Consider the following 22306-nt stretch of genomic DNA (forward strand, 5'->3'; position numbering starts at 1 on the left):
GTCAGCCCCCCCATTCTCTTACTCTGGAGCTGTGTGTGTGTGTGTGTGTGTGCGTGCGTGCAGCAGATTGGGGGCACAGAGAAGTCTATGTTGATGAAAACCTTGCAACATTTTTTTGCTTTTTGTTGTTTTGTTGTTCTGAAATATATTTGTCGGGGAGATTTTTATTAGATTTTATTCAGGCATATGTTTAAAGTAGAAACCTGACCCATAAACAAAACTGGTACTGTAGTTAACTACATCTGTGATATGTGATTGTAAAGCAAAACAGATTAGAATTGGAAAAAAAAAAATCTGAAGCATGATTCATGGTGAGAAAACCCATGACTAGGCTTTCAACAGAGGCATGATTTCTGTGTATTGTGAAGTCACCAACTAGAACAAACTGCTGCTTTGACTCATGGCAAAGTTAGATGCAGGTAGATGCAGCATGGAAAATTCAGATATAAGCACCTACAAATCCATACAATCCTCTGACTTGCATGTTTTAAACTGTGAAATTATAGAGAGAAAACTATCAGAGAATATGTGGCATACATAAAAAATACTGTACCATATTTACAGTTTATCTCACGCATTCCTTACACATCTGTCTGTGAAGAAAATGTTTTTGTCAAATAAAGAATGTATTGTTGGCTAAAATCATCTGCAGTACCTTACCTTTTAATCCTGACAATTCACAGAAGTGCGAATTCTCAAACGTGAATGAGTGTGCAGCCATCATGAACATTATAATGATGCAGATGGTTCACTCACCGCCAGGAAGTCAACAAGCATGAAAATTGTACTCTAGCTGCCACCATGATGCTATCCAGTTACAGGCAGATTAACCAACATGGGAATTTACACATACACGGATGTGCACCCACGCCGGTGCTCGCCGGTGTTTGTGTCACTGTAACAGGAGAACAATGGCAGGCCCAGCCGGACCAGGGGTAGAGCAGATGTTCACAGGACCGCCTTAACAAATGTTGTTTCAGTTTGCTCTGGGAAAAGGCAGATAGAGAGTGACTCCACACAGCCGCCCCACTCTGGGTCACTGATGGCAGATACACACTGCCTTATTGTAGACCAGTTCCTATTTGTAATGGAATGTGCAGTCTGATCTTTAGACCTTTTGCTGTTGTCCTTGGCGTAGCGTGGTGTTTCTCCATAAGCAAATCCAACAGTACAAGTACATTGGAAAATAAGCATACTGTATATTAACCGCTAAATGGAAACTGCAAATGCAAGTATGAGCATAAATGGCATCAACATCTGGTTGGAGGGTGGGGCTCTGTCATAACTCAGTGCCAGGCTCAGTCAGAAAGGAAATGCATGCAAGTTTGTTGACTGTTTTCCTAATATGGCAGAGAAAGCAAAGACGGCAGTGGACATACCAGAGCTCAAGGCCAGGAACCAGCCTTGCTGACTCAATGTCTGTCCTTTTTTTGTGTGTGTATTTTGTTTTTTATGAGCAATAAGGGATGCATTGTCTGACTATCAGCACTAAATATAGGAAATATAAATGTTTACAAAGGCATCTGTCTGAATTATAGTTTTCTTTGCCCCACTAACTAACTATTTCAAGCTTACAAGTGTTTTGTTTCACACGAAACAGAGTAAAACAGTGCTAATTAGACATACACAAGACTTCAACACCAGTGTGCATATGATACATATCCTGAAGTGCAGTGCACATTGTTGGTTTTGCATGCTTTAACACCTTAACTACAAATTATACAACAATTAGAAAGAAAATGTTTTCCAAATCATCCAGTTTAGAACATTTCCTGCTTTTCAGGCTGCCATTTGTTTCCATTTAATTCATAGTGCAATAAAAATACTTAAACTTAAGTTGAGGTAGGTAATCAATCACTTGAAATATTTAGGTGACCACATTTTATTTAATTTTAAACAACACCTATGTTTTTTGGAAAAATAAAAGGATGTTCAGGATACAGCAATGTATCCCTGACAAAAAGTAAAAGACAAAATATGACCTCCACCTCATGTGCAAAGAGTCATTTAGGTTCAGGTCAACACATACTGTATTTACTTTTTTCAAAACATTTTCAAAACATTAAACAACAGCAGTGATTTTAAATCATTTTCTTTTTGTCTTCACAGACCCTCCAGTGCCCCTAAAGATGCAGTGCCAATGGTATGAACTAAAATATTCACTGTATAAACTGTATATTCATCTGAACTCCATTTGCTATATGAATTTAATTCCAAAAGTATTGCATGCCCATGTTGTCCTTCTGAGATCATGTCAAACCAGAAACTGGCATTTTTGCATTTTGGAGCACCCCTTAAACTTGTGTGGCACACTGTTGAGTTTGATATGATTTTTGTGTGGTTCTTTGTGGAATGCTGGTTTATGCATGAATTTATTGTGGATTTGCTGTTTGTGCATGTTGTGTATTTTCACCTTTATCCAGGATGAACCTCAAGAAATCATTAAGCCTGTGCCAATCACTCACCCTCCCCCAAGCAGCACATACACCAAGCCATCAAATCAGCCCAATCCTTTGTACAACAAGACAGCTCGGCCATTTGGGGGAAACAGCAGTATGGTTACAGCTTCGTCCTCCCCAGCTGCCCCCAAAGTAGCTTCCATTCCCTCTGAATCATCTGCTTTCACACCAGCTGCCCCTTCTCAGCCACCACAGCCTCCATTTCCGCTGAGGTCCAGCCTCCCTGCCACAGACTCAGCCTCAGCCAACTCTGTTTCCAGGCCTAGCCCTGCTCGCTCAGCCTTCACCTCCCCATCTGCCTCCTCATCCTCATCTAACTCCTCCTCACCAGCCAGAGTGACAGCCCCCTCCTCCAATTCCACTGTCCCACAGCCCTCTGTCTATAACACGCCGATCAACCTCTACTCTAATGCCAATGCTTGTGAAGTTGCTATGGGGCAGAGGCGAGGTCTTTTGGAGAGCCAGGGGCTGTCAGAGCCCCTCAATGGGTAGGTACCATCCATCCAAATCCATAATGAGTTTGATTTCTTTTTTTATCTGAAGAGTAAACCTTGTTCACCCTAATGGCTTCAGAAAAAATTCAGACTGCTTCATTTTTCGCACATTTAATTGTGTTATATATTTCATTTTAAGAATCTTACAACTTTTTAGCAATGTTAACAAAAATAGTAAAAAATAAAAAGCTGAATTCTCTCATTTATGAAACATTCAGACATTATAATTCAATCCTTTTCAGAAGCTCCTTTGGCAGCAATTACAATCTTCTTGGGAAAGATGCTTTACACACCTGGATTTGAGTAGTTTATACCTTTCTTCCTGGCAGATCCTCTGAAGCTCTTGGATAAAAAGTGTCTGCAAACTGCCATCTTGAGGTCTCTTTGCAGATGTTCTATAGAGCTGCAGTCTTGATTTTGGCTCAGCCGCAGTGAGAGACTTGTCCAGAAGTCACTGTAAGATAGTCTCAGCGATGTGCTTGTAGTTATTGTTGCGCTGAAATGATAAGCACTGTTGCCCTACTCTCAGAGCATGTGCTCTCTGTAGCAGTGTTGTTTTTTTTCGAGGGTATTTGGTTGCATTCATCCTTCCCTCAGTTCCCGCCAGTCTCCTGGTCTATGCTATTGAGTGGCCCTCCCACAGCAAACTGCTGTAAGCCATGGCATTATCCATATGAGTAGTGCCTGGTGTACATCAGACTTTGTGTTTCTGCTCAAACACATCAGAGAGTTATATTTGGTATGTCTCGGGAAATGCCCTGAATAGCGTTGTAAATGAGGTTTCAATCAGATGTCATGTTTAAAATCATTTGTAAACATTTTTAAAATCATGTTTTCAAATTTGTCATTCTGGGTTTTATTGAGTGTAAGTTAATGGGGAAAAATTGCAATTTTATCCATCTCCAAAATTTCTAACTTCTAACGAAGAGTGGAAAAAGTGAGGGGAACTCATTACCCTCCAATGTAGTCTCTTATAAGAACAACTTCAATATTTATGTTGGTGTAATCGTGAAATATGACAGAATGATTGAGTAAATATATATCTTAATCTGGACCTGCAGCCCACAGAGACCACAGATTACAAGACATTTTCCCTTTATCAGAAATAAAGTAGAAGAAATACAGAAAATGAAATGCTCCATTTTGCTTTTCCTGCATTGCTTCATGTCCCACTTTACCGCAAAATATGTGTCTCATTTGAAAAGTTAAGTTGAAACAGTCCATCACCGTGAAGTTTTACCCAGCTGCACATAAGGAAGATCCAAGGCACACCACACGTTGTTTAAATCGTTCTGGGAAACTGAATGGGGAGCAAGAGTCTAGACAACATGCTAACTGATACTACTTGCTGCCTATCCTTAATTGACAGTGGTGTTCGCAACTCTGCCAAACACACAGTCTGCCCGACAGGCAACTGCTGGTGTAACACTTGTTTCTAATTAGCCAGGCTCCTGGCAGCTCTGTGGTTCTCGCGACCAGGGACAGAGCTAAGTTTGACTTGCAGCAGAGGTTTGACTCACTGGTTAGGTAGTAGTAGCATGAGCTACATTAAAGCACATTGCCATCTCTGCTGCATTGTCTGATGCGAGAGATGTACATATCGGCTTTAAATGAGCAAAGCATATTGATTTACTTCACACACCTGTATCTGCATATGTTTTGGTCATAAGTTGAACAGTTGTGAAATGATCTATTCATGAATATTTATAATGCATCTCTAATATATTCTACATGTTGGTCAGCTAACCTGTGAGAAATAAATATAAAAGAGCAATTTAGTCTAATTGTGAATGTTAGGTATACAACTACTTACTTGCTTGTTGCTGCATGTTAGTGTTGTTTTTTACATGACCTGCATGCTTTCTGTGGTTTCTCCTGTTTTCTATATGCACGTTTTCTCAGAGGGGCTTTGCAGATAAAGGGCATGCAATGAAACATTTTTTTCCGCTCTTGATTGCTCTATTGATGCTCTTTCGTTGCTTCAGTTCTTTTTCATTTACCTTTTTCCAACAGGAGGAAGAAGAGACAGTCAAGTTAGTGCTGGGAATGATAATACAGTGCTTTTCTTAACATGCGGAATGTGATTAGAGCCTTCACATCTCCTTGGTTTATGATTACTGCACGTCATGCCTGCACCTCTTTGAGCTAACTCTCACTAAACTCACATTCGTGTTCATCCACTTTCAGTATATGCTCATGTCAAGGCCCAAACAAACAGCCTCTGTGATACAAGAGGACACCCAGTTGGGAGTCAGCTCATATTGTCATGCATTTTCATCACAGCAACATCAAGCTCTGTGTTAGCTAATACACATGAACACAGATCAGCCAGGCTTGTCAGCACATTTGACGTCTGTCTGGCTCTATCTGCTACTGGTGTCAGTATGTTTACTCAAGGCCATTCAAATCACTGCCAAGTATATTCAGCTTTGGCTAAGAATAGTCTAACTTGTGCTGTCTTTGATCATTGTTTACCCCAACTTACCTAACACACAACTTTGACATTAAATATACTTACAGTTTGGAACAGAACTTGAACTAAATGTTGCATCTAAACACTTTTCATAAATGCTATTGCATTTTAGTGAACTGACTAATTATATTAGGGAGAAAAAGGCAGTATAAATGTTTTAAAGCACATTAGTTCCATCTTGTGGTGAGATAAGGTCACTGCCACTTTTATATAATAAAATTCACTGATGTTATTTTGCCATGGTTACGAATTTCAACATTTTAGTATAGTTCATTAAAATAAGCAACCATCCCTGATGCACTGATGCATATAGTTTTATGATCTAACCGCTTCATACTCTGTTTCTGCTTCCTCATAGTGAGGCTCAGAGAAGTCCTAAGTAAGTATAGGTCAGAACAGCATCATAGCATTCTCATTACACCAGTAAATACTTAGCACTTAATGTGACTTTAAATTTCTTTCTCCTTTTGTGAATTTTCCTGCCCTCTCATTGCTCGCCTGCAGAACTCAACCTCCACCTAGACCTAGGAGGTAATTGTGAAGCCTAACAGCTACATGTCAAACATGTGCCTACAGGCCACACTTTCATTGAATGTTTCGCGCTCATGACTAATACTTTGTACTGTGGATATGTTGGTTGCTATGGATGGTATTTGTTTGTAAGTTTGTGTGTGTGTAAATTCTATGTTTATATTCTTTACATTTAACCTGACCCGCCTTAAGAATCAATTTTTAACAGTTAGATAATTAAGTTATCGGTTGTGTCAGCATTGATGAAATTGGTACACCTTAATTTATATGTTTTGCTCTCCAAATTTTTAACTGCCGCATTTCTTGGTTGATCTGAATTGGCAGGAAACCTGCCGTAGAGCCTGAGAATCATGTGTCCCCATTGAGTGATGCCAGCAAGAAGCGGCTGATTGAGGACACAGAGGACTGGCATCCACGAACGGGCACCTCCCAGTCCCGCTCCTTCCGTATCCTGGCTCAGCTCACCGGCACTGAAAATGGTGTGTACCAACTTCAATCTGCTCGTAGGGCCTTAGACAGGTTGATAACGCAGACCTGACACTGCTGAAGCTTAGGATATTGTAAAGCTCACTTTAGTGCTGCTTTCGGTTTATGTTGGGTTTAGGGTGCTGCACTTAACATATTTGTCCAAAATCAGCCAATCTTAAGGTTAATGTATACAGTATTTTTTTCTTCATAATGGACTTTTACTAATTCCTGGTTTCATAATCAAATTTATTTAGCCAAAACACAATTGCATCAGTGGATATTAGGGATTTCATATTTCTTTTAATTAATAAAAAGTGCTTCATTTGATTTAATGTGGATTGAGCTGCCCTTCATTCCTAAGAGTTGTAGTGTGTCCGCCGCCACATAGCTGACCCACAGTAACATTTGCAGTTACTCTCAATAGAATGACGTTAGCTGTGATATTTGGCTGTCTCCTTTTCTCTTGTTGCCAAATGGTGTTAGCAGACCTCTGTGAAATATGCAATGCACTTTGAACATTTTGATGTATATTCTTTGTGCTTCACTAAATCAGTTTGTATGATGACAGGATGAGTCTTTGTACAATAAATGGCCACTGAGGCAATAAGCAGTTTACTTTATATTCATTTATATTTTTTTTCCTATAATTTTCAGATCAAGATTCAAACAGCAATGGAAAGAAGTGAGTGGTTTTTGCTTTTCTCTTTTTTCTGAATAATTATTTTAATTTTTAGTGTGGTGCATGGTGTATCTTTTCCAACAATGGTGAATTACACTTTTAATAGTTTCTTGATTATACAGGTTTTAAATTCAGAAAAAAGTACTAGTTTAAGTATGTTTATTAAGCTGGGATGTGGAGTCATGTCCTGATTTTTTTTTTTTTTTCATCTTATGATTGCACTGTGTCACACTCAATTTAAAGCTAAATTTGGAAAGACCACACTGAGCTCTGAGTGGAAGATGCTTCAGTGAAGACCGCCTTAGACTTGCCCCATAGCACAGACTCTAATGGATACCGCTCTTCTCAGTCTTAAGGCGATTTACTCTGCTGTAAGCACTGTCTGCCCTCCATACTAGATCCCCAACCAATCAGTGTGTCAAACACTGGAAACTGTGGGTAATTGAGTGGTATTGTGGGTAATGGCAACTCTGCCAGAAGGAGATTCCTGTTCTTCCTTCTGTTAGTGAGATTTCACTCCGTGTGCTATTTATAAGGAGAGCAGATATCTCACATCTGCCTTGGTTTATAATTCAGCCTATGCGTATGCATTTTCTGTGGGTTGCTGTACCTTTTTTATTCCAGTGCTCCTCTTGTGTTTTCTTTTACTTTAATTCTCCTATATTAACTTTTCCAACTTTCCCTTCTCCTTTTTTTTTTCTTGATTTTTGTCTTGTGGGGAAAAATCAGAGCAAACAAGTTGGACCCAGAAGTTGTAGGACACAAGTACAACAAGCTGAGAGATTGGCACCATCATGTTTCAGCACGGGTGTTAAATGTACAGTAGAAAAAAGTATGCAAAAGTTTGTTTTGGATGATGATCTATTTATCTCCTAAAATTTAACACAATCATAAAAATGTGAATAACCAGCAAGCAGATATTCTTGTAAAAATAGTCCAAAAGTACATGCAATTACATGTGACACTGTAAATGAAATGCATGCATACAAGTCTATATATTTACTTGGAAATGCAGCGTTGTGTTATAATGTACAATACAATGGGCTTTATTTGTTGTACTGTTTGTGTCCTTGTGGCCACTTTGCTCTGCACACTTTCTGTAAACTTCTATCTTTATCTTTCTCTGCGTGTTTGTATCTTTTTTCCTCTGTTTTCTACACTAACAGAAGTACTGTCGTCTTTGAAATACTTCAATAAACTTTTTCTATTCCTGCTGTGCCTAGCTTAAAACTTTTGTGTCTTTGTCTCCTTCTCTGCCAGAAAACAGTCATCCTGCAAATGATGTATCAGATCTGATAGAATTTAGTTGTGCATGAAAAGCAGAAGGGTCAATTTCTTACTTACATTTCTTAATCTGTTTTCAAAGTATCAATCAGAGCAGTAAGACAAAAATGTATTAATTTATTTCAAGTACAATTCAGTATTACTCAGCTCATTTTTACGCAACGGACACCTGATGTTTAAATATTTTCATTCAACTGGTGTATTTCTCTCCATTTTGCCATCCAACAGTCATTACTGTCCTTACCCTTCTTTGATCGTCACATAAAATCAGATATGAAAAGTAGTGTGAGGACGAGTTTCGTTGTACATCATTCAAGGCCATCATTTTAAATATAGACAAGTCCCAATGGCAAAGTGCTGTGTGCTCGGTGGTTGGTGATAAATGTTTTAGTGAGTCAGACAGTATGAAAAACAAATGGATGAATATTTATGAACTGACAGATTGTGTCTAATCTGCCAAAAGCCATTTAAAAAAAGAACTACATTATGTTCCCCCATTGTGATTGTCATGTCATTCCAACCAAACCATTTAACAGACTGACAGTATTCATCTGTCACTAAATAACTTTATGGTACCTTGTACAGCAAATATTTCACTCCGTTGGTCCATCTAAGTAGCAAAAAGGCCAAAAATGATTCATGAGTCAATTGAATTTAGTAGCATTTGAGGACATCAAATATGTGTACAAAATTGTTATGCCTTAACAATACAACAGTTTTTCTTTTTCTAATTGTTTGGACACTTGGCTGCCCGCAGGAGGTTCTCAACTTAAATTGCTGCAAAAACTGCAGAACTTTATAAGGGGTGGTGACCAGGAAGACTAGCACTTTTCATTTTCTCCCAAAATATACTGTGACTCTTTTGGAAAAGACAGTTAAAAGAGCGTGTCTCTGCCTCTGCCGTCTAAGGAGAAAATTCCTGGTTATGTTCTGCTAAATGATCAAGTGAAGGCCAGTACTGCAGGATGATCTGCATGCAGTAGGTAGTGTGTCTTAATGCGTGTAATTACCGCCTTTTGTCAGTAGTTGGAAAAACCCAGTGGACAGTCGGCAGCAACCTATGGGCTTATTATGAAGTGTTAAAGCTTTCTGCTGAAAGATTTCTCTATTCATTTGGGATGTAAATTTGATCAATTTTTTTTGTTATACCAGATGGAATGGGAAAAACTGACCACAAAAATAAACATGAGTTTCCCTAAAGAAGATGTGCTAACAAAAATCTTTGTTGCCAATAATTATGGTTCATATGATGTATGTGTATCTTTTTCTTAGTGAGGAAAGTGACAAAGCCACTCCCATTATGCACACGTCATCTGCAACAAAAACGTATTCCAAGTCTGCGTCACCCAGGAATGGCAACGTTGTCCCAGCTTCCTCATTTAAGAGCCCTGGAGTGCAGACCATGCCCGCCTTCCAGGCTGGAGGTCCAACAGGTACAGTATCTATGCTCTGCATAAATCTTTGCCTTTGTCTGTTATAGACTAACACTGACATAATTCCTGATTTTGGCCTATAGAGGGCAGCCACACTCTGCTAAACCACTGCTGCTCCGCTGTAATGTTTATTGCAGGCTGACAGTAAACCATTTAAGATTATAGGGCCTATAAAATCCAGAGGTATTCTGTTAATGAGCTCAGATTATAATCTTTTTTCTGAGATCGTTGTAGTTAAATAGTTTGTGAAATTGTAAATTTATTTTTTTATTTTGTGTAAAGACTACTCTTTAAACACACAGAACCCTTCTACAAGACCCAGGGGTGGTCAGGATAAATATTTGCAGACAGTCATCAGTCAGGGGTCATTATTAGCAATCCTAAAACACAAGTATGCACTCATACATGAATAGATGCACTGTTTACACTAGTGGAGGTCTCAAGAGGCCTGTTCAAGAAATGACTGTTGAAAAGTGCCACATGGAAAGGTTAGGAAAGACAGTTAGTTCTCTGTGTGCTGTGTTATTCATCAGATTAACACATACTTGAGTTCAGGTAAACAAGCCCGTATCTCACAGTGATCATGTGGAAGGGGGCTCAGTATGCGGTGTGACCTTCTTACCTATTTTCATGACTAAAGATTATGGAAACTTAACTGCTGCCACCTTCTAAAGCGGAATATTTGCATAAATATGTGGGTTGTATATGAGCAAAATAAAAATCCTACCGTCATTAAAATTTTACACATGGTTGTTTTAATGAAGTACATGTATAATTAGTTCATCACAGGGACTTTGCATTTCTGTCCATCCTTCTGTCTCTGAATAGAGACATGGAACAGACATAATCAACATTTGCACTGCATGCCATGTCTCATGATGACTTTTTCCTCCCGATCTTGCTCATATGGGGAGACAGCTGTGACAAACTTCCAGATGTATTGTGTTTCTGTCTTATTTAAATCCTCAGTCTTAACTCCTGCCAAAAAATTCCCTTTACCCTGCTGACAGCTTGTCACCATCTGTCCCAGCTTTCATACAGATTGCATTATGTGACGCTACTGAAAAATATTTTTTAAATTCTCCTTGTGTGCAAAAATATTGCATCCAATAAAAAAAGTCTCAATCCAAAAAAAATAAATAAATAAAGACTACAGCTGACACTAAAACGTGATACTAATAAAAGATCTGTTTAATATAGTTCATCATTTGTTTTCTTGTGGTATTATTACTTTTTTTCCTGAACATTTAAATTTTTTGCTTCTTCTCATTGGACTGTAAAAGTGGAGCAAAAACTCAACTGAATAAAAATTAGCCAGCATTTTTTCTTATCTGTTTATTCTATTTTCTGTATAAAAATGCTTCCCAACAGAAATTTCTATTACATGCTTGCACCAATAGTTCTGCTTAGGAACTACAAAATCCTTCATTCTTATTTATTTTTTGTTGCCGCGTCAGTCAGCCTATGAAGCCCCCACCATCTGCATCCATTTTTAACAGTTTTATCCAATCCCTCAAAAACACCCAGGGCATCAGCCCAGTGCTCTCAGTGTTGACTATGATCTTACTCGAGAGAAGATAACAGTCAATGTCTGATGACTTCACAGGATGCAGCAATGAAGACATATCATGAACAACCACAAAAAGAACATTATTAGAACCAATAATTAACAACCAATAAAATAACTCACGCCAAACCATCCTCCTCCTTCTTATGAAACCCACTCCCACTTCTTCTCACTTCCCTGCTATTGCTGCTCTGTTTATTCAGTTTGGTCGCAGGCTGTTGCAAGGAAACTTCAGGAGCACTTGACCTTTGACCTCCCCAGTCTTTGACAATGGAGCTATATTTCAGTGGCGTCTCTATACCCATTCCCCAAACACCCCAAACGCTGCGAGCACTACGTCTGATGGTTGTCAGCCCTTACCTCCGTCCTGCATGTGTCTTTACACTGAAAAAAAAAGAGAAGGAAAAACTTTGCATCCTCTCCACATGTTTTGAGATGAGAGGAGGGGGATTATTTTTCCAGGTGTCTCCTCTAGTTCTGGGAATGTGTTGTTTCCTTTAGTGGGGAAGAGCAGCTGCTTGGTGGTGGAGGGCGGGGTGGCTCTATCCAGCCCAGCTGTCTCATTCCTTGGGAGGTTAAAGATTATGAAATAATTCCTGTTCATCGTCTGACTACCTGCACTGAAACTGTCCACATCTGGGAATGATAAAAAATTAGAGGAGAAAATAAACAGTATTGGTGGAGAGAAAACTCTAATTCTTATTACAACAAGTGTATTTATGGTTGGCGGTTCAATTGTATACTCTTCAGTTTGGGAAAAATACAATTTGTTGAATGCTTTATCTCATACTCTCATGGTGTGAAAATCTCTTCCATTTGAACAATGACATCTTAATTTTCCTGCTGGTTTAGGCTTCCCTAAGGGTGGAGTTGCTCCGTCATTTGGCAAAGTCGTCAATCCTACTGGCAAAGGGCCCGACCGCCCCACCCCACAGCCACATCCGGAGGACCTCAACTCTCTGGTGCAGCGGGCTGAGCACATCCCCGCTGGTACACGGACCCCGATGTGCACCAAGTGCAACAATGTCATCAGGTAGCGTAAAAAAAAAAGCATATACAGTTTGAACTTTGGTACAATAAAACCATTAAAAAGAAGTTTCACTTGTTGGAGAATTCAATAAGAATTAAGCATTTCACTTTAAATGCACATATTAAACATTATAAGTTGATATTTTCTTTACAATAAATATCTTAAGATCTAACTAACCTCACTAAATATTAGTTAGATTCATGCCATCTCTTTTTCCTGCTCTCACCAGGGGCCCCTTCCTCGTTGCCATGGGCATGTCATGGCACCCTGAGGAATTTAACTGTGCTCACTGCCACTCTTCCCTGGTAGACAGTGGATTTGTGGAGGAGAAAGGTCAGGTGTATTGCGAACGCTGCTATGAGCAGTTCTTCGCCCCCACTTGCTCCCGCTGCAACCAAAAGATTCTGGGGGTGAGTTTAGGGGTATTGTTCCCTGCCTTAGTCTACTTCTGCTCGAAATTAAAAAAAAAAAAAAAAAAAAAAAAACTTTGAACACTTTCAAAATATAATATCAAGAGCTGCCCCTAATTTGTTTTTGTTTTTCTTTTCTTTCCCTGCAGGAAGTCATGAATGCCCTGAAACAGACCTGGCATGTGTCCTGTTTCGTCTGTACTGCCTGCCAGCTGCCAATCAGAGGCAACATGTTTCACATGGAGGATGGACGGCCATACTGTGAAAAAGGTAAATCAAGAGGCAACCATTTTTGTTTGCTGACTAATAGTTAGATAAACGACTAACATGTTGCCGATGCACTATTTACTCAGACTACTACAACCTATTTGGGACCAACTGCCATGGGTGTGAATTCCCCGTTGAAGCAGGGGACAAGTTCCTGGAGGCTCTAGGAGTCATCTGGCATGACACCTGCTTTGTTTGCGTGGTAGGTCTGCGGGACAACTCCCCAGAAATGATAAGTTGCATTTGAAAAGGAAAATAAATGTGACAATACTGGTTGAATGATCAACATGCCCTCTACGCAGGTCTGCTCCACCAATCTGGAAAATCAGCCTTTCTTCTCCAGAAATAACAAGCCTTTGTGCAAGAACCATGCCCACACTATCAACATCTGATCAGCCTCTGTGAATACCAACTGGACAGGCCAAGGTTTTCAGTTTACAGCGCCTTTAGATTTACAGATGTTAAATATTCTCCTAATTAAGAAAGATCTGATTATCTGTCTGTCTGTATTGTCAGAATAACATGGGTCAGATATTCCACTGTCAGGTTCATTTTTGCTCTAGTATTTTAATTTTTTCATTGTTTATTTCACCTCAGTATTTCTTTCTCTCTTTGCGTAATGAATAGCAGGAGTACATTTGAATACACTGTTAGTCACTGTACAAGTGGATTTGAATGGCATGATTTAGTGCCATGGCTTTTTTCTTTTTTTTCTTTTTTTTTTGTGTGTGGGTGGCATTGAGCTTTTGATTAGTATTTTTGTAAGACACAGGATCCTTTTTATTTACTGTGGCACCCCTCTGGTGTCATGTTGTTGGGAAAAAATAACTGGGAATGATATACCACACCTTACTGAAATAAGTACAAAATGTAGAGATTAGGATTATTTAAAGGGGACCATTCAAGTCAGTCCGACAATAAAAGAGACTTCTCTCCTTCAGAATACAACTCACACATTTATTATTATTTTTACTGCTTTAAAATAATCTATTGAATGATTCCCGGTAAATGAAAGCACAAATTAATAACATGCATAGTTGTTCCTAAAGTAAACACTGCATTGGTCCTGCTTTACAGTAAATGCATGAAATTGATGATGGCAATGCAATGATAAGACAGATCATGTAGTGTTCAGCTGCTAATGTGTGTTTTCTAATACCTATTATTCAGGAACAAAATGGTCAGTAAATAAGCTTGTAGTGAATACCCACATTAAAACTGTACTTCCTTTAATAGTTCCTGACATTCAAATGAATGAAGTTTGGTATAAATTAGTCAGATTAACACAAAACTATTTTAATATATTCTTCCAGAGGCTGCTGTGAGCTGAGTCTTGCATAATTTCTATGCATAGGAAAAAACAAGCAGTTAGCGTTCATATAACTGATATCTTTTTTCATTGGACACTGTGGATAAATAAGCACTTCGCTTCTCACTTTCATTTCAAATAAAAATTTTCAGCAATGAATACCATAATTTGCACTCTTCAGTATGTTTTGTTGTGCCTCTTAAACATTCCCTTTCAGTGTGGTTGACCTTGTGCTTGGAACTCTTCCTCCCGCAAATACCTTATTTGTGCAGGTACATTTTTATGTGTTTGTCAATGCCTAGAGAGAAATGATGCACCATGGCTCCTATGTGTATTATAAATCTGTGGCTGTGACAGTAATTATTCAGACAGACAGGCACCAGCATGAGCCGCCTCATGCACTTCACCTGCAGCAAGAAAAGAAAAGTAGAGCCATCTCCATAGGGACAGCAGAAACAACACCCACCTGGCGCATTCTTTCCTGTACACCAACTAACAATAATTCTTCTGTGGTCATATGCAGTCACATCATTTAAAGAGAACAGACAACAGGAGTCAGCAGTGTGTTGTGAGGGGAAATGAACCCACAGTGTTTGATCTGCACTTCTCCAAGACGTCGGAGGTGGGAGCTGTGCGCAGGACGGTACCAAATTTAACACACAGACACACACACACAAAAAAAATAAAAAAAACACAAACAGCCGTGGAGCACTCTTGGAAAAACTCAGCCAGAGGACTGAAAGACACATGCAAATAAAGAGCGCAGGAGTGCTGAAAGCGGGACGAAGTGAAATGATGCGGCTTTAAAGCGAGGAGGAGACGGTAGGTTGACTTTGCCCGGACACAGTCAGAGGATCTGGATCTGTGGACGCAGAGCCGAGCTCAGATTTGTTTTTCCGCCACAATCCTTGTCCTGCACTTATTTAGGGTTTGATGCGGCTGCTCCTGATGATGGTTTATCAGTTATAGGTCGGTGCATCTCGGTGCCTGATCTGAGGAAAAGGGTCGCTGCTAAACTGCGTTAGAAGACGCACTTTGGTTAATCGAGCTTTTAATAAACTGAATAATCAGCTGCTGACAGTGAGAAATAAAGGGAGCACCGTCTGTCCTGGGAAACTCATAATATATTGATCAATTCTCGACCCGACTGAGATTACTTGTTTTGTGGTCAATATTCAATAATTATTTTAATTAAGAAATGCAATCACAATAACTATCTTCCTAAATAAGTAAAATGGGTATTATGTGATTAAAAGTGTGCCCCATGTGTTTCTATTCTTTGGCAGGATTTTGTTGCTTTAGATTTTTCAGATATATTCATCATCACATTTTTACCTACTCCTCACATGCACATGGTCAGATTTAACTTTTTTTCATGTCATTTGTGTGAGAGCTACTAAATGGACCCTGCAGTGAGACTGAACCTTAAACCTCAGATTTACAACCCGATCCTTGCCCTCACTTGTCAGGTGGTGTAGAGGGAGTGAAATGCAGTACATACTGGAAAAAATGTAATGTGGTGTACCACTTTGACACTCTTTACATGGGTGTTAATGTCTGGCACAGAGCTAAAGACGCCAGTGCCAGTAAGTGCCGGTCAGTGTATAGTGGCACAAGGTCAATGGCAATATGTGGCGGCTGAACAAATCGCACAAAACCTGTCTGTGCTCTGGAGTTGATCACTTCACATCAGTGAACCAGAGCTGATTTCTGGGAGTTTTGATGTTTACATCAACATCACTGCGGCTGAAACCTCCTGCAGGTCTGTGGCGTTGTCTTTGACTGCGCCAACAGGCCTCTGACCTCTGCAGGACATAGAGGCTCATTGACGCAGAGTGGAGCGAGCGTGTTTTGAGTGCAGTTAAACACAGAGAGGGCCATCGAATCGGCCCCCACACCTTGGCCTGGCTCTGCTCCTGGCAGGAGGAACGCCCACCATTAGGCTTACACGATGAGGATGGCATGTCAGGTCAGGGTGCATGGCAAGGCAGCATTTTGTGGTCCACCGCGGACTCAAGCTTCAAGTTTTTCAGCCTGTCAAGTTTTCTGGCACTGATTGACTGAGTGTGCATGTTTGTCAAATGTACCAGCATTCATTCTGTAAGGCCCATTTGTAAAAAGCAGCATGAAGGCAGGCTGGTTTGTTAAAAAGGCCTCTGTCATGGAGGCCTCACAGAGAAGTAATCCATCAGGTAAAATTTTGTGTTTGCCTATGAATCAGACCACCGCAAAGTGAAACGTGATGGACAAGTCACATATTTCAAAATATTGTAAGCTTTATGGAAATATGGCTGCCAGAAAATGATGCTTATATAACAATATTTATTTATTTCTTGGACCAATTATGGTAGATTATGGTATTTTGATTGTATTCTGCCTGAAAGTTATCATCGCAAACTTGATGAAATGACCATAAACTTGTGCACAAACGCTCATAAACTAGGTAGAATATTGTCTTGAGCCTGGCTTTGTCCTTAGAAGTATAATGCAGGAACCAAGTCCAGCCAATCAGAGCAGAGATCTTTGACACATATTAACAGCCTCATTGGGAGTAGTATTCTAGCATTGACAGACAGAACCCGAAGATGCAGCAGGAGACAGTATGTAAAGACAAATATCATTTCCTTTTTGAAGATGGAGGAAAAGTAGCACTCAATTTTTGAGTTTATCACCTCACACTTCTGCTTTAAGTGGTCTGCCATTTGATATGAGCACTGTGGCTGACAGACAGAGTCAAAGGTTTGAAATGATATCGCTGTATCAAGAGACAGATCTGTCAGAGATTCAGTCACAGGCTAACTTTGCTTGATTTCTTTTCCAGCTGCCGACATTAAATTTTCTCATGGTGTCCTTTTTTCTTTTTCTTTTTTTTTCCCACACGCACACACACATGCTGATAGAAGAGCATCTTGCATCAAGGCTTTCCACAGGTATAGCTTTTCCAGCTGTCACTTAAAGTGATTTGTGCCACTGGCGGCTGTTCCTCCCACGCACTAACCGTTTACTGTGTCTCCTGTGCACGTTCCTGGTTACGTACCAAAGAAAACACAGTCAGAAAGCGTTATTTTCTTTGTAACAACACGGACACTCTGATGCAGGCCTGTGCCTGCATTTGTTCCAGAAAGCCTCACCCCACTTTCAATAATAGATAGAAACGATCATTTTGTGGCACACAGCCCAAAATTCTGCAGATTAACTAAGTTTGAATTTAGGAAAAACTGTTATTATGCTCACTGGTATTTCTTTTTTGTGCCCCGTCTGGCTCCCATCAGCCAGGAAGTACGGTTTGCCAATCTTGTTCCACTTAGGAGTAATCTTCTTACCCATAGGCTCTGCTGGCTCTTTGTCAATTAATTCAGTGGCCAGATCAAATTACAGATGCCCTGCACCACAGTTGTCACTGACAAGAGACAAATGTGTGCAACGACAGGATCTACTTAAAGCTACAATCTGCTCTGCTCTTTGTTTGTTAGGTCAGTAATCGTTTGAGAGAAAGCTGACGTCCTGTTACTAGAGAATAGAGACGCAAAAGGAAAATGAAAGGAGAATGAGCTGAGATGAGTCCGGACTGAAGTTCAGAAGAGAGTAAGAGATACTTCGCATGAGAGTTATAGTGGCGAAATGACTTCACTTTGAAATTTAGTCGCTGTCCTAGATGGGAGACACAAAAGGTCCTGCTAATAAATTTTTTTTTTTCTTCCAGAAAAAGAGGAGTGCTGGAGCTCTGGCTGCATCCAGGGGCAGGATGCTTTCTGATCTCCGATGTTTGGATGGTGAGTCGAAACACTCTGCATCGGTTTGACCCTTTAAGCTTTAGACCCATTCATATAAATTGATTGACATAAAACACATTTATATGCACTTTCTTGGTTGTTGGTTGAAATTTATTGATTGATGTAAACTCTCAAATGTAACTTGAAGTGGTTTTACTTGATGCTCTGAACCAATAATATTGTGAAGAAGGTGAAATTCAAAGCTAAAAGCTGTATTGATCAAAATAAACTGAGTGTTGATTTTCATGCAGCAGATGTAGTATTTGGCAGGGCTGATCCTGTGTGTCTGCCTGATTGTTTGTGTATTTTTCAGATTGTGATTCTGTCTTGGTAGCAATTTGTCTCCAAAGTGGCAAGCTAATTGACTTTCTGCTGAGCCTGTGGATGGCCATGTAAAATAAACCACACGGACTATAATAGAATCCTGTTTTCCTCCACTAAAGTATCAGGCCAGACGTAGGCCCCCGTCTACTGACCCGAGCGCCGGAAATGAACAGGATCAGCATCTGATAGAGAGTCGTAGTAAATTTTAGAAACTCTCAGGAGCTTTTATTTCACCTGAGTGATTTACCACAGCAGCACGGGGCTGATGAATGTCTCTTCATATGTTTGGAAGGTGAAGCATTTTTATCCCTCAGTTTATCCCTCAAAGTTATTCATACTGCAATTTTCACTGACGCGTGCTGCAGACTTTGTTCTTCATATTATTTCAGTCTTTTCTTTATGTGAAAATAGACATTTGGAAATGTTAGCACATGTCCAGAGTTCAGGGGAGCACAAAGAATGATTGTTGAGGCCACAGAAACACTGTATATCTTCACCTCCTCGATTTCATCAGTGGCAGGCAGGCTGCATCATTTAATTAGCATTCCTTTTACATAAAGTAATGAACTTGCCACTACAGGACCCATCATAAACAGCAAAATGTGCTGACGTAGCTCCGACACAGAAACTCAGTGTAGAGTTGGGAGCCGAAGCCACGCAGCGCTGTGAAAAACAGGCTTGCTGTATCTAGAGAGGACAATAGTGGCCTGTGTATGTGCAGGAGGCTTGCTCCGGCTCCTTCTGCGACAGTGACCTGCTGGCAGGGAAGTAAAGTGAAGCCGAGCACCGGTCTGAGCTGCAGAGTAACTCACACCCGTAAAGAATGTCAAGAATCTGTGTGTTAAAGTTCGCACTGTATCTCTGTCTGGATCCAGGCAAATAAAAGACAGCTGTGTGTGTGTGTGTGTGTGAAAAAGAGGAGACTCTTAGAAAGCCAAAAAATAAAGTTATGCTTAATATTGGTGCTGCATGGGAAGGTTGCTTTGACTTTGTGCAGGGTTTGAGAAATGATGAGCGATGTGTACTGTCACATCGCACAGCATCTCTCACATCACACACACATCTGATGAGCAGGTAGCAGGCAGGATGTCAACCCACAATTATGTTCTGATTTAGTTGGTTTTTTTAAGAGAAGATAGGTCAGCCAGACCACCCAGAATCCCAGTAAAAGTCACCTGTTTCATCTGAAAGGGAAAGTCCAAGATTCAACACTCCCCTCTGTGTTCAGAACCGTAACCAGCTGTGACTCAGTGTTATTTCGCTGATAAAATATTGGCTCAGGGTTAGTGGAATATGTTTTATGGCACTTGCTTTCTTTTCAGGTCCTAATTCCTTCCTTATTCCGTCTGAATAAAGAAGGGGTTCTGTGTTTCAACACACTCAAAACATATCAACATGATATCCTTCTTTGGTTTGATCTGTCAACAGAGCTTTGTTTAGAGTTCTTCAGCGTGCTTCTGCTCCTGCTGTAGACCGCGTTCTGCACCGTATCTCATCCCGTCATGCTCGTCGGCTAAATCGCAAGTGACAGCGAGTGCCACTCAAAACTGTGAGAGAGGAGCTGGAAGAACAGATGAAATCAATTTCTGTCCCGGTCATGTTTTTCCTGTTGCCTTGCCCTGTGTTTCTGGTGGCAGATTGCAAAATGGCTTTCATATGTGACTTTCCCTCCCTCCCTCCCTCCCATAGATTCATGAGTGGGCAGAGCGTGTTTACAGTCACACAAGTGAGGCCATCTGCATGGAAATGTGCTGACATCAGCACTTTGCATTTCCAACCCGCGGGACAGAGGAGGATGAGAAGGATGCTGCGGTGATGATACAGAAGAAGCCGGGTTTGCATAGATCCTATCAGGTGAGTCCGCCCTGAGAGCGATGTCACTTATCTGCAGTAATCCGTTAATTGAAGACTGAGTCACATCCTGGTCCAAACCGGACAAACTGGAGCAAACCGTGCGGATGAGTCAGGCCCTTTGACTGTAAACCTCACAGTATTGAAAATAATAGGAACACAGTGTTACACATTTGTCAGCTGCCCCAGGGTGTGTTTGAGCAATCAGCCCTTTAGGTGAGTGAATTTTCAGCCTCCATTACAGAGTTTGGCTCACAATCACACAATGCTTTATCTGAAACACCAACAAACACACAGACACACACATCACATTGCAATGCTGTGACAGGTTTTGGCATTGGGTGCAGGATTAGGGAACCTGCAAAAACAGGCGGCAGGTGACAGCTGAAATGACACTCATGGCAACACTTCATGAGAAAGCACTTTTAACAACTTTGGATTTATGAAATTACTATAGAAAACGAGGGGTGAGTCAGTCGTGAGTCTGTAGGTGCATGCCTGTATGCCTGTCACGTCCTCGGTGAGCAGTCTCAACTTCTGACAGCTGTCACTCTTCGATGAAGCAGTTCGCGCTTTGCCATGAGTTGTAATTTTTCGGGAGGTTTCCCTTGGGATTTTTAAATGATTTCTCTTTTGATTTTTATGAAACCATTCCCTCTGCAGGGTTTGGGCAGAGATATGTTGACCTCATACTTTAAGGTGTGTCGGGTTACTTGAAAAATATCAAGCTCCTGATGGTTAAACCTGTTTTATAGCTACAAATACATGACTATTGTAACTGGCATTCAGCCTAATATGGTTCCCTCCTTGGTAGTAGTTTTTGTAATTGTGATTAATTTTCTTTAACGCCGTGCTTTGTTTGGGATTTAGAGGCTCGATGACAGAACCAAAAGAAAAGTAACAGACTTCCTTGAATCAATTAGGTGAGGTTATGTTGGACGTGGCTTCAAAAGCACTTTTTCAACTGCTTGGCTCACAGCTCTTGAAGAATTTAAAGTGACTGGAAACGTGTGCATTTCAGCCGTATTACAGTATCCAAACCTATTTGCAACTTTGGAAATAGGTGTTCAGTTCAAACAGTCACAGTCAGTGACTGGATGCAACAGATGAAACATTTCTGCTACGTTCTGTTTGCTCTTCGTCTTTAGTTAAGGTTCAGTTCAGACTGAGGAGAGGTCAGCTCCTCTCTTTTGTCTTTCCGGGTCAGGGCCCTGAGAGCATTCTGTACAGGAGAGGTTGGTTTAGATAGCATGCAGCTAAGCTGTCACAGCCTGGACTGTTATTGCAGGTGCTCAGGGGCAGGCACATTTGCTAATTACAGCTATGTAGCCACACACAGGGCTGCAGTTTCACACGAATGGCCACATACAAGTGCATGCTGGCACGGCACAATACACTGATTAGGATTTAAGCATCTGGGGAAAATTTTCTGGTTGGCTTTGACCTTTTTGTGATGTTGATGCTTGTGTGTCCAAAGTATCTCATTTGTTGCTGAAATGAGTGGTTAGATGTCTTCTAGATTTCCATTTGCCTTGAATCCAGTTGACTCGGGTCTTCTCCCAAGAAACTATTTAAGCATCATTAGCATGCATAGTTCAGAATAACATTGTACTGGAGTGGAGTGAATCTTTGTCTACATGAGTGCTGCTGCTGCTCCGGCCTCCGCTTGTCAACACACATCAATCACATCATCCTGTGCTGAAACAGTGTGGAGAAGGTGATAAATATTCACTGAAAAAAGACCAAATAACACTCATTTGGTCTTTTTTCAGTTAGTTAGTTTCACCAAAAATCCTGAAGGAAATCATTAAAATGGATAAGTGTGTGTCTGTATTAGCGTTATTGTGCTCTTGTCTTACTGCGCAGTTGCCCATTCTTTCCTCCACCTATGCACTGTGTCGTTGAGTAATGGCTCTCTAGGTTGTCTTTTACTTTTCTTAAAGATCAGCCTTTC

The 22306-nt window shown here is 40.4% G+C and overlaps 2 protein-coding genes across 5 annotated transcripts in view; both read left to right on the plus strand.

Moving 5' to 3' along the window:
• The window catches only part of pdlim5b (PDZ and LIM domain 5b), a 33003-nt gene extending 18438 nt beyond the window's left edge, over positions 1 to 14565 (plus strand). Inside the window, exons 4-15 of one of the 3 annotated variants that reach the window (XM_029515662.1) lie at positions 2110 to 2143; positions 4967 to 4986; positions 5785 to 5805; positions 5931 to 5957; positions 6282 to 6436; positions 7080 to 7107; positions 9661 to 9821; positions 12241 to 12421; positions 12648 to 12828; positions 12978 to 13098; positions 13182 to 13297; positions 13398 to 14565. In XM_029515662.1, coding sequence (XP_029371522.1) covers positions 2110 to 2143; positions 4967 to 4986; positions 5785 to 5805; positions 5931 to 5957; positions 6282 to 6436; positions 7080 to 7107; positions 9661 to 9821; positions 12241 to 12421; positions 12648 to 12828; positions 12978 to 13098; positions 13182 to 13297; positions 13398 to 13487 — 1135 coding nt within the window. In that variant the 3' untranslated portion in view covers positions 13488 to 14565. Of the gene's footprint in view, positions 1 to 2109; positions 2144 to 2423; positions 2948 to 4966; positions 4987 to 5784; positions 5806 to 5930; positions 5958 to 6281; positions 6437 to 7079; positions 7108 to 9660; positions 9822 to 12240; positions 12422 to 12647; positions 12829 to 12977; positions 13099 to 13181; positions 13298 to 13397 lie in introns of all 3 variants that reach the window. The other 2 variants (XM_029515660.1, XM_029515663.1) reach the window with 2 other exon arrangements.
• A 400-nt stretch (positions 14566 to 14965) lies between these two features.
• The window catches only part of bmpr1bb (bone morphogenetic protein receptor, type IBb), a 42889-nt gene continuing 35548 nt past the window's right edge, over positions 14966 to 22306 (plus strand). Inside the window, exons 1-3 of one of the 2 annotated variants that reach the window (XM_029515115.1) lie at positions 14966 to 15226; positions 18108 to 18177; positions 20191 to 20355. The gene's annotated coding sequence lies outside the window, so the exon portion shown is untranslated. Of the gene's footprint in view, positions 15227 to 17876; positions 17990 to 18107; positions 18178 to 20190; positions 20356 to 22306 lie in introns of those variants that run through there. The other variant, XM_029515116.1, reaches the window with a different exon arrangement.

This window comes from Echeneis naucrates, chromosome 12 (assembly GCF_900963305.1).
Source record: "Echeneis naucrates chromosome 12, fEcheNa1.1, whole genome shotgun sequence".
NCBI classification, from domain to species: Eukaryota; Metazoa; Chordata; class Actinopteri; order Carangiformes; family Echeneidae; genus Echeneis; species Echeneis naucrates.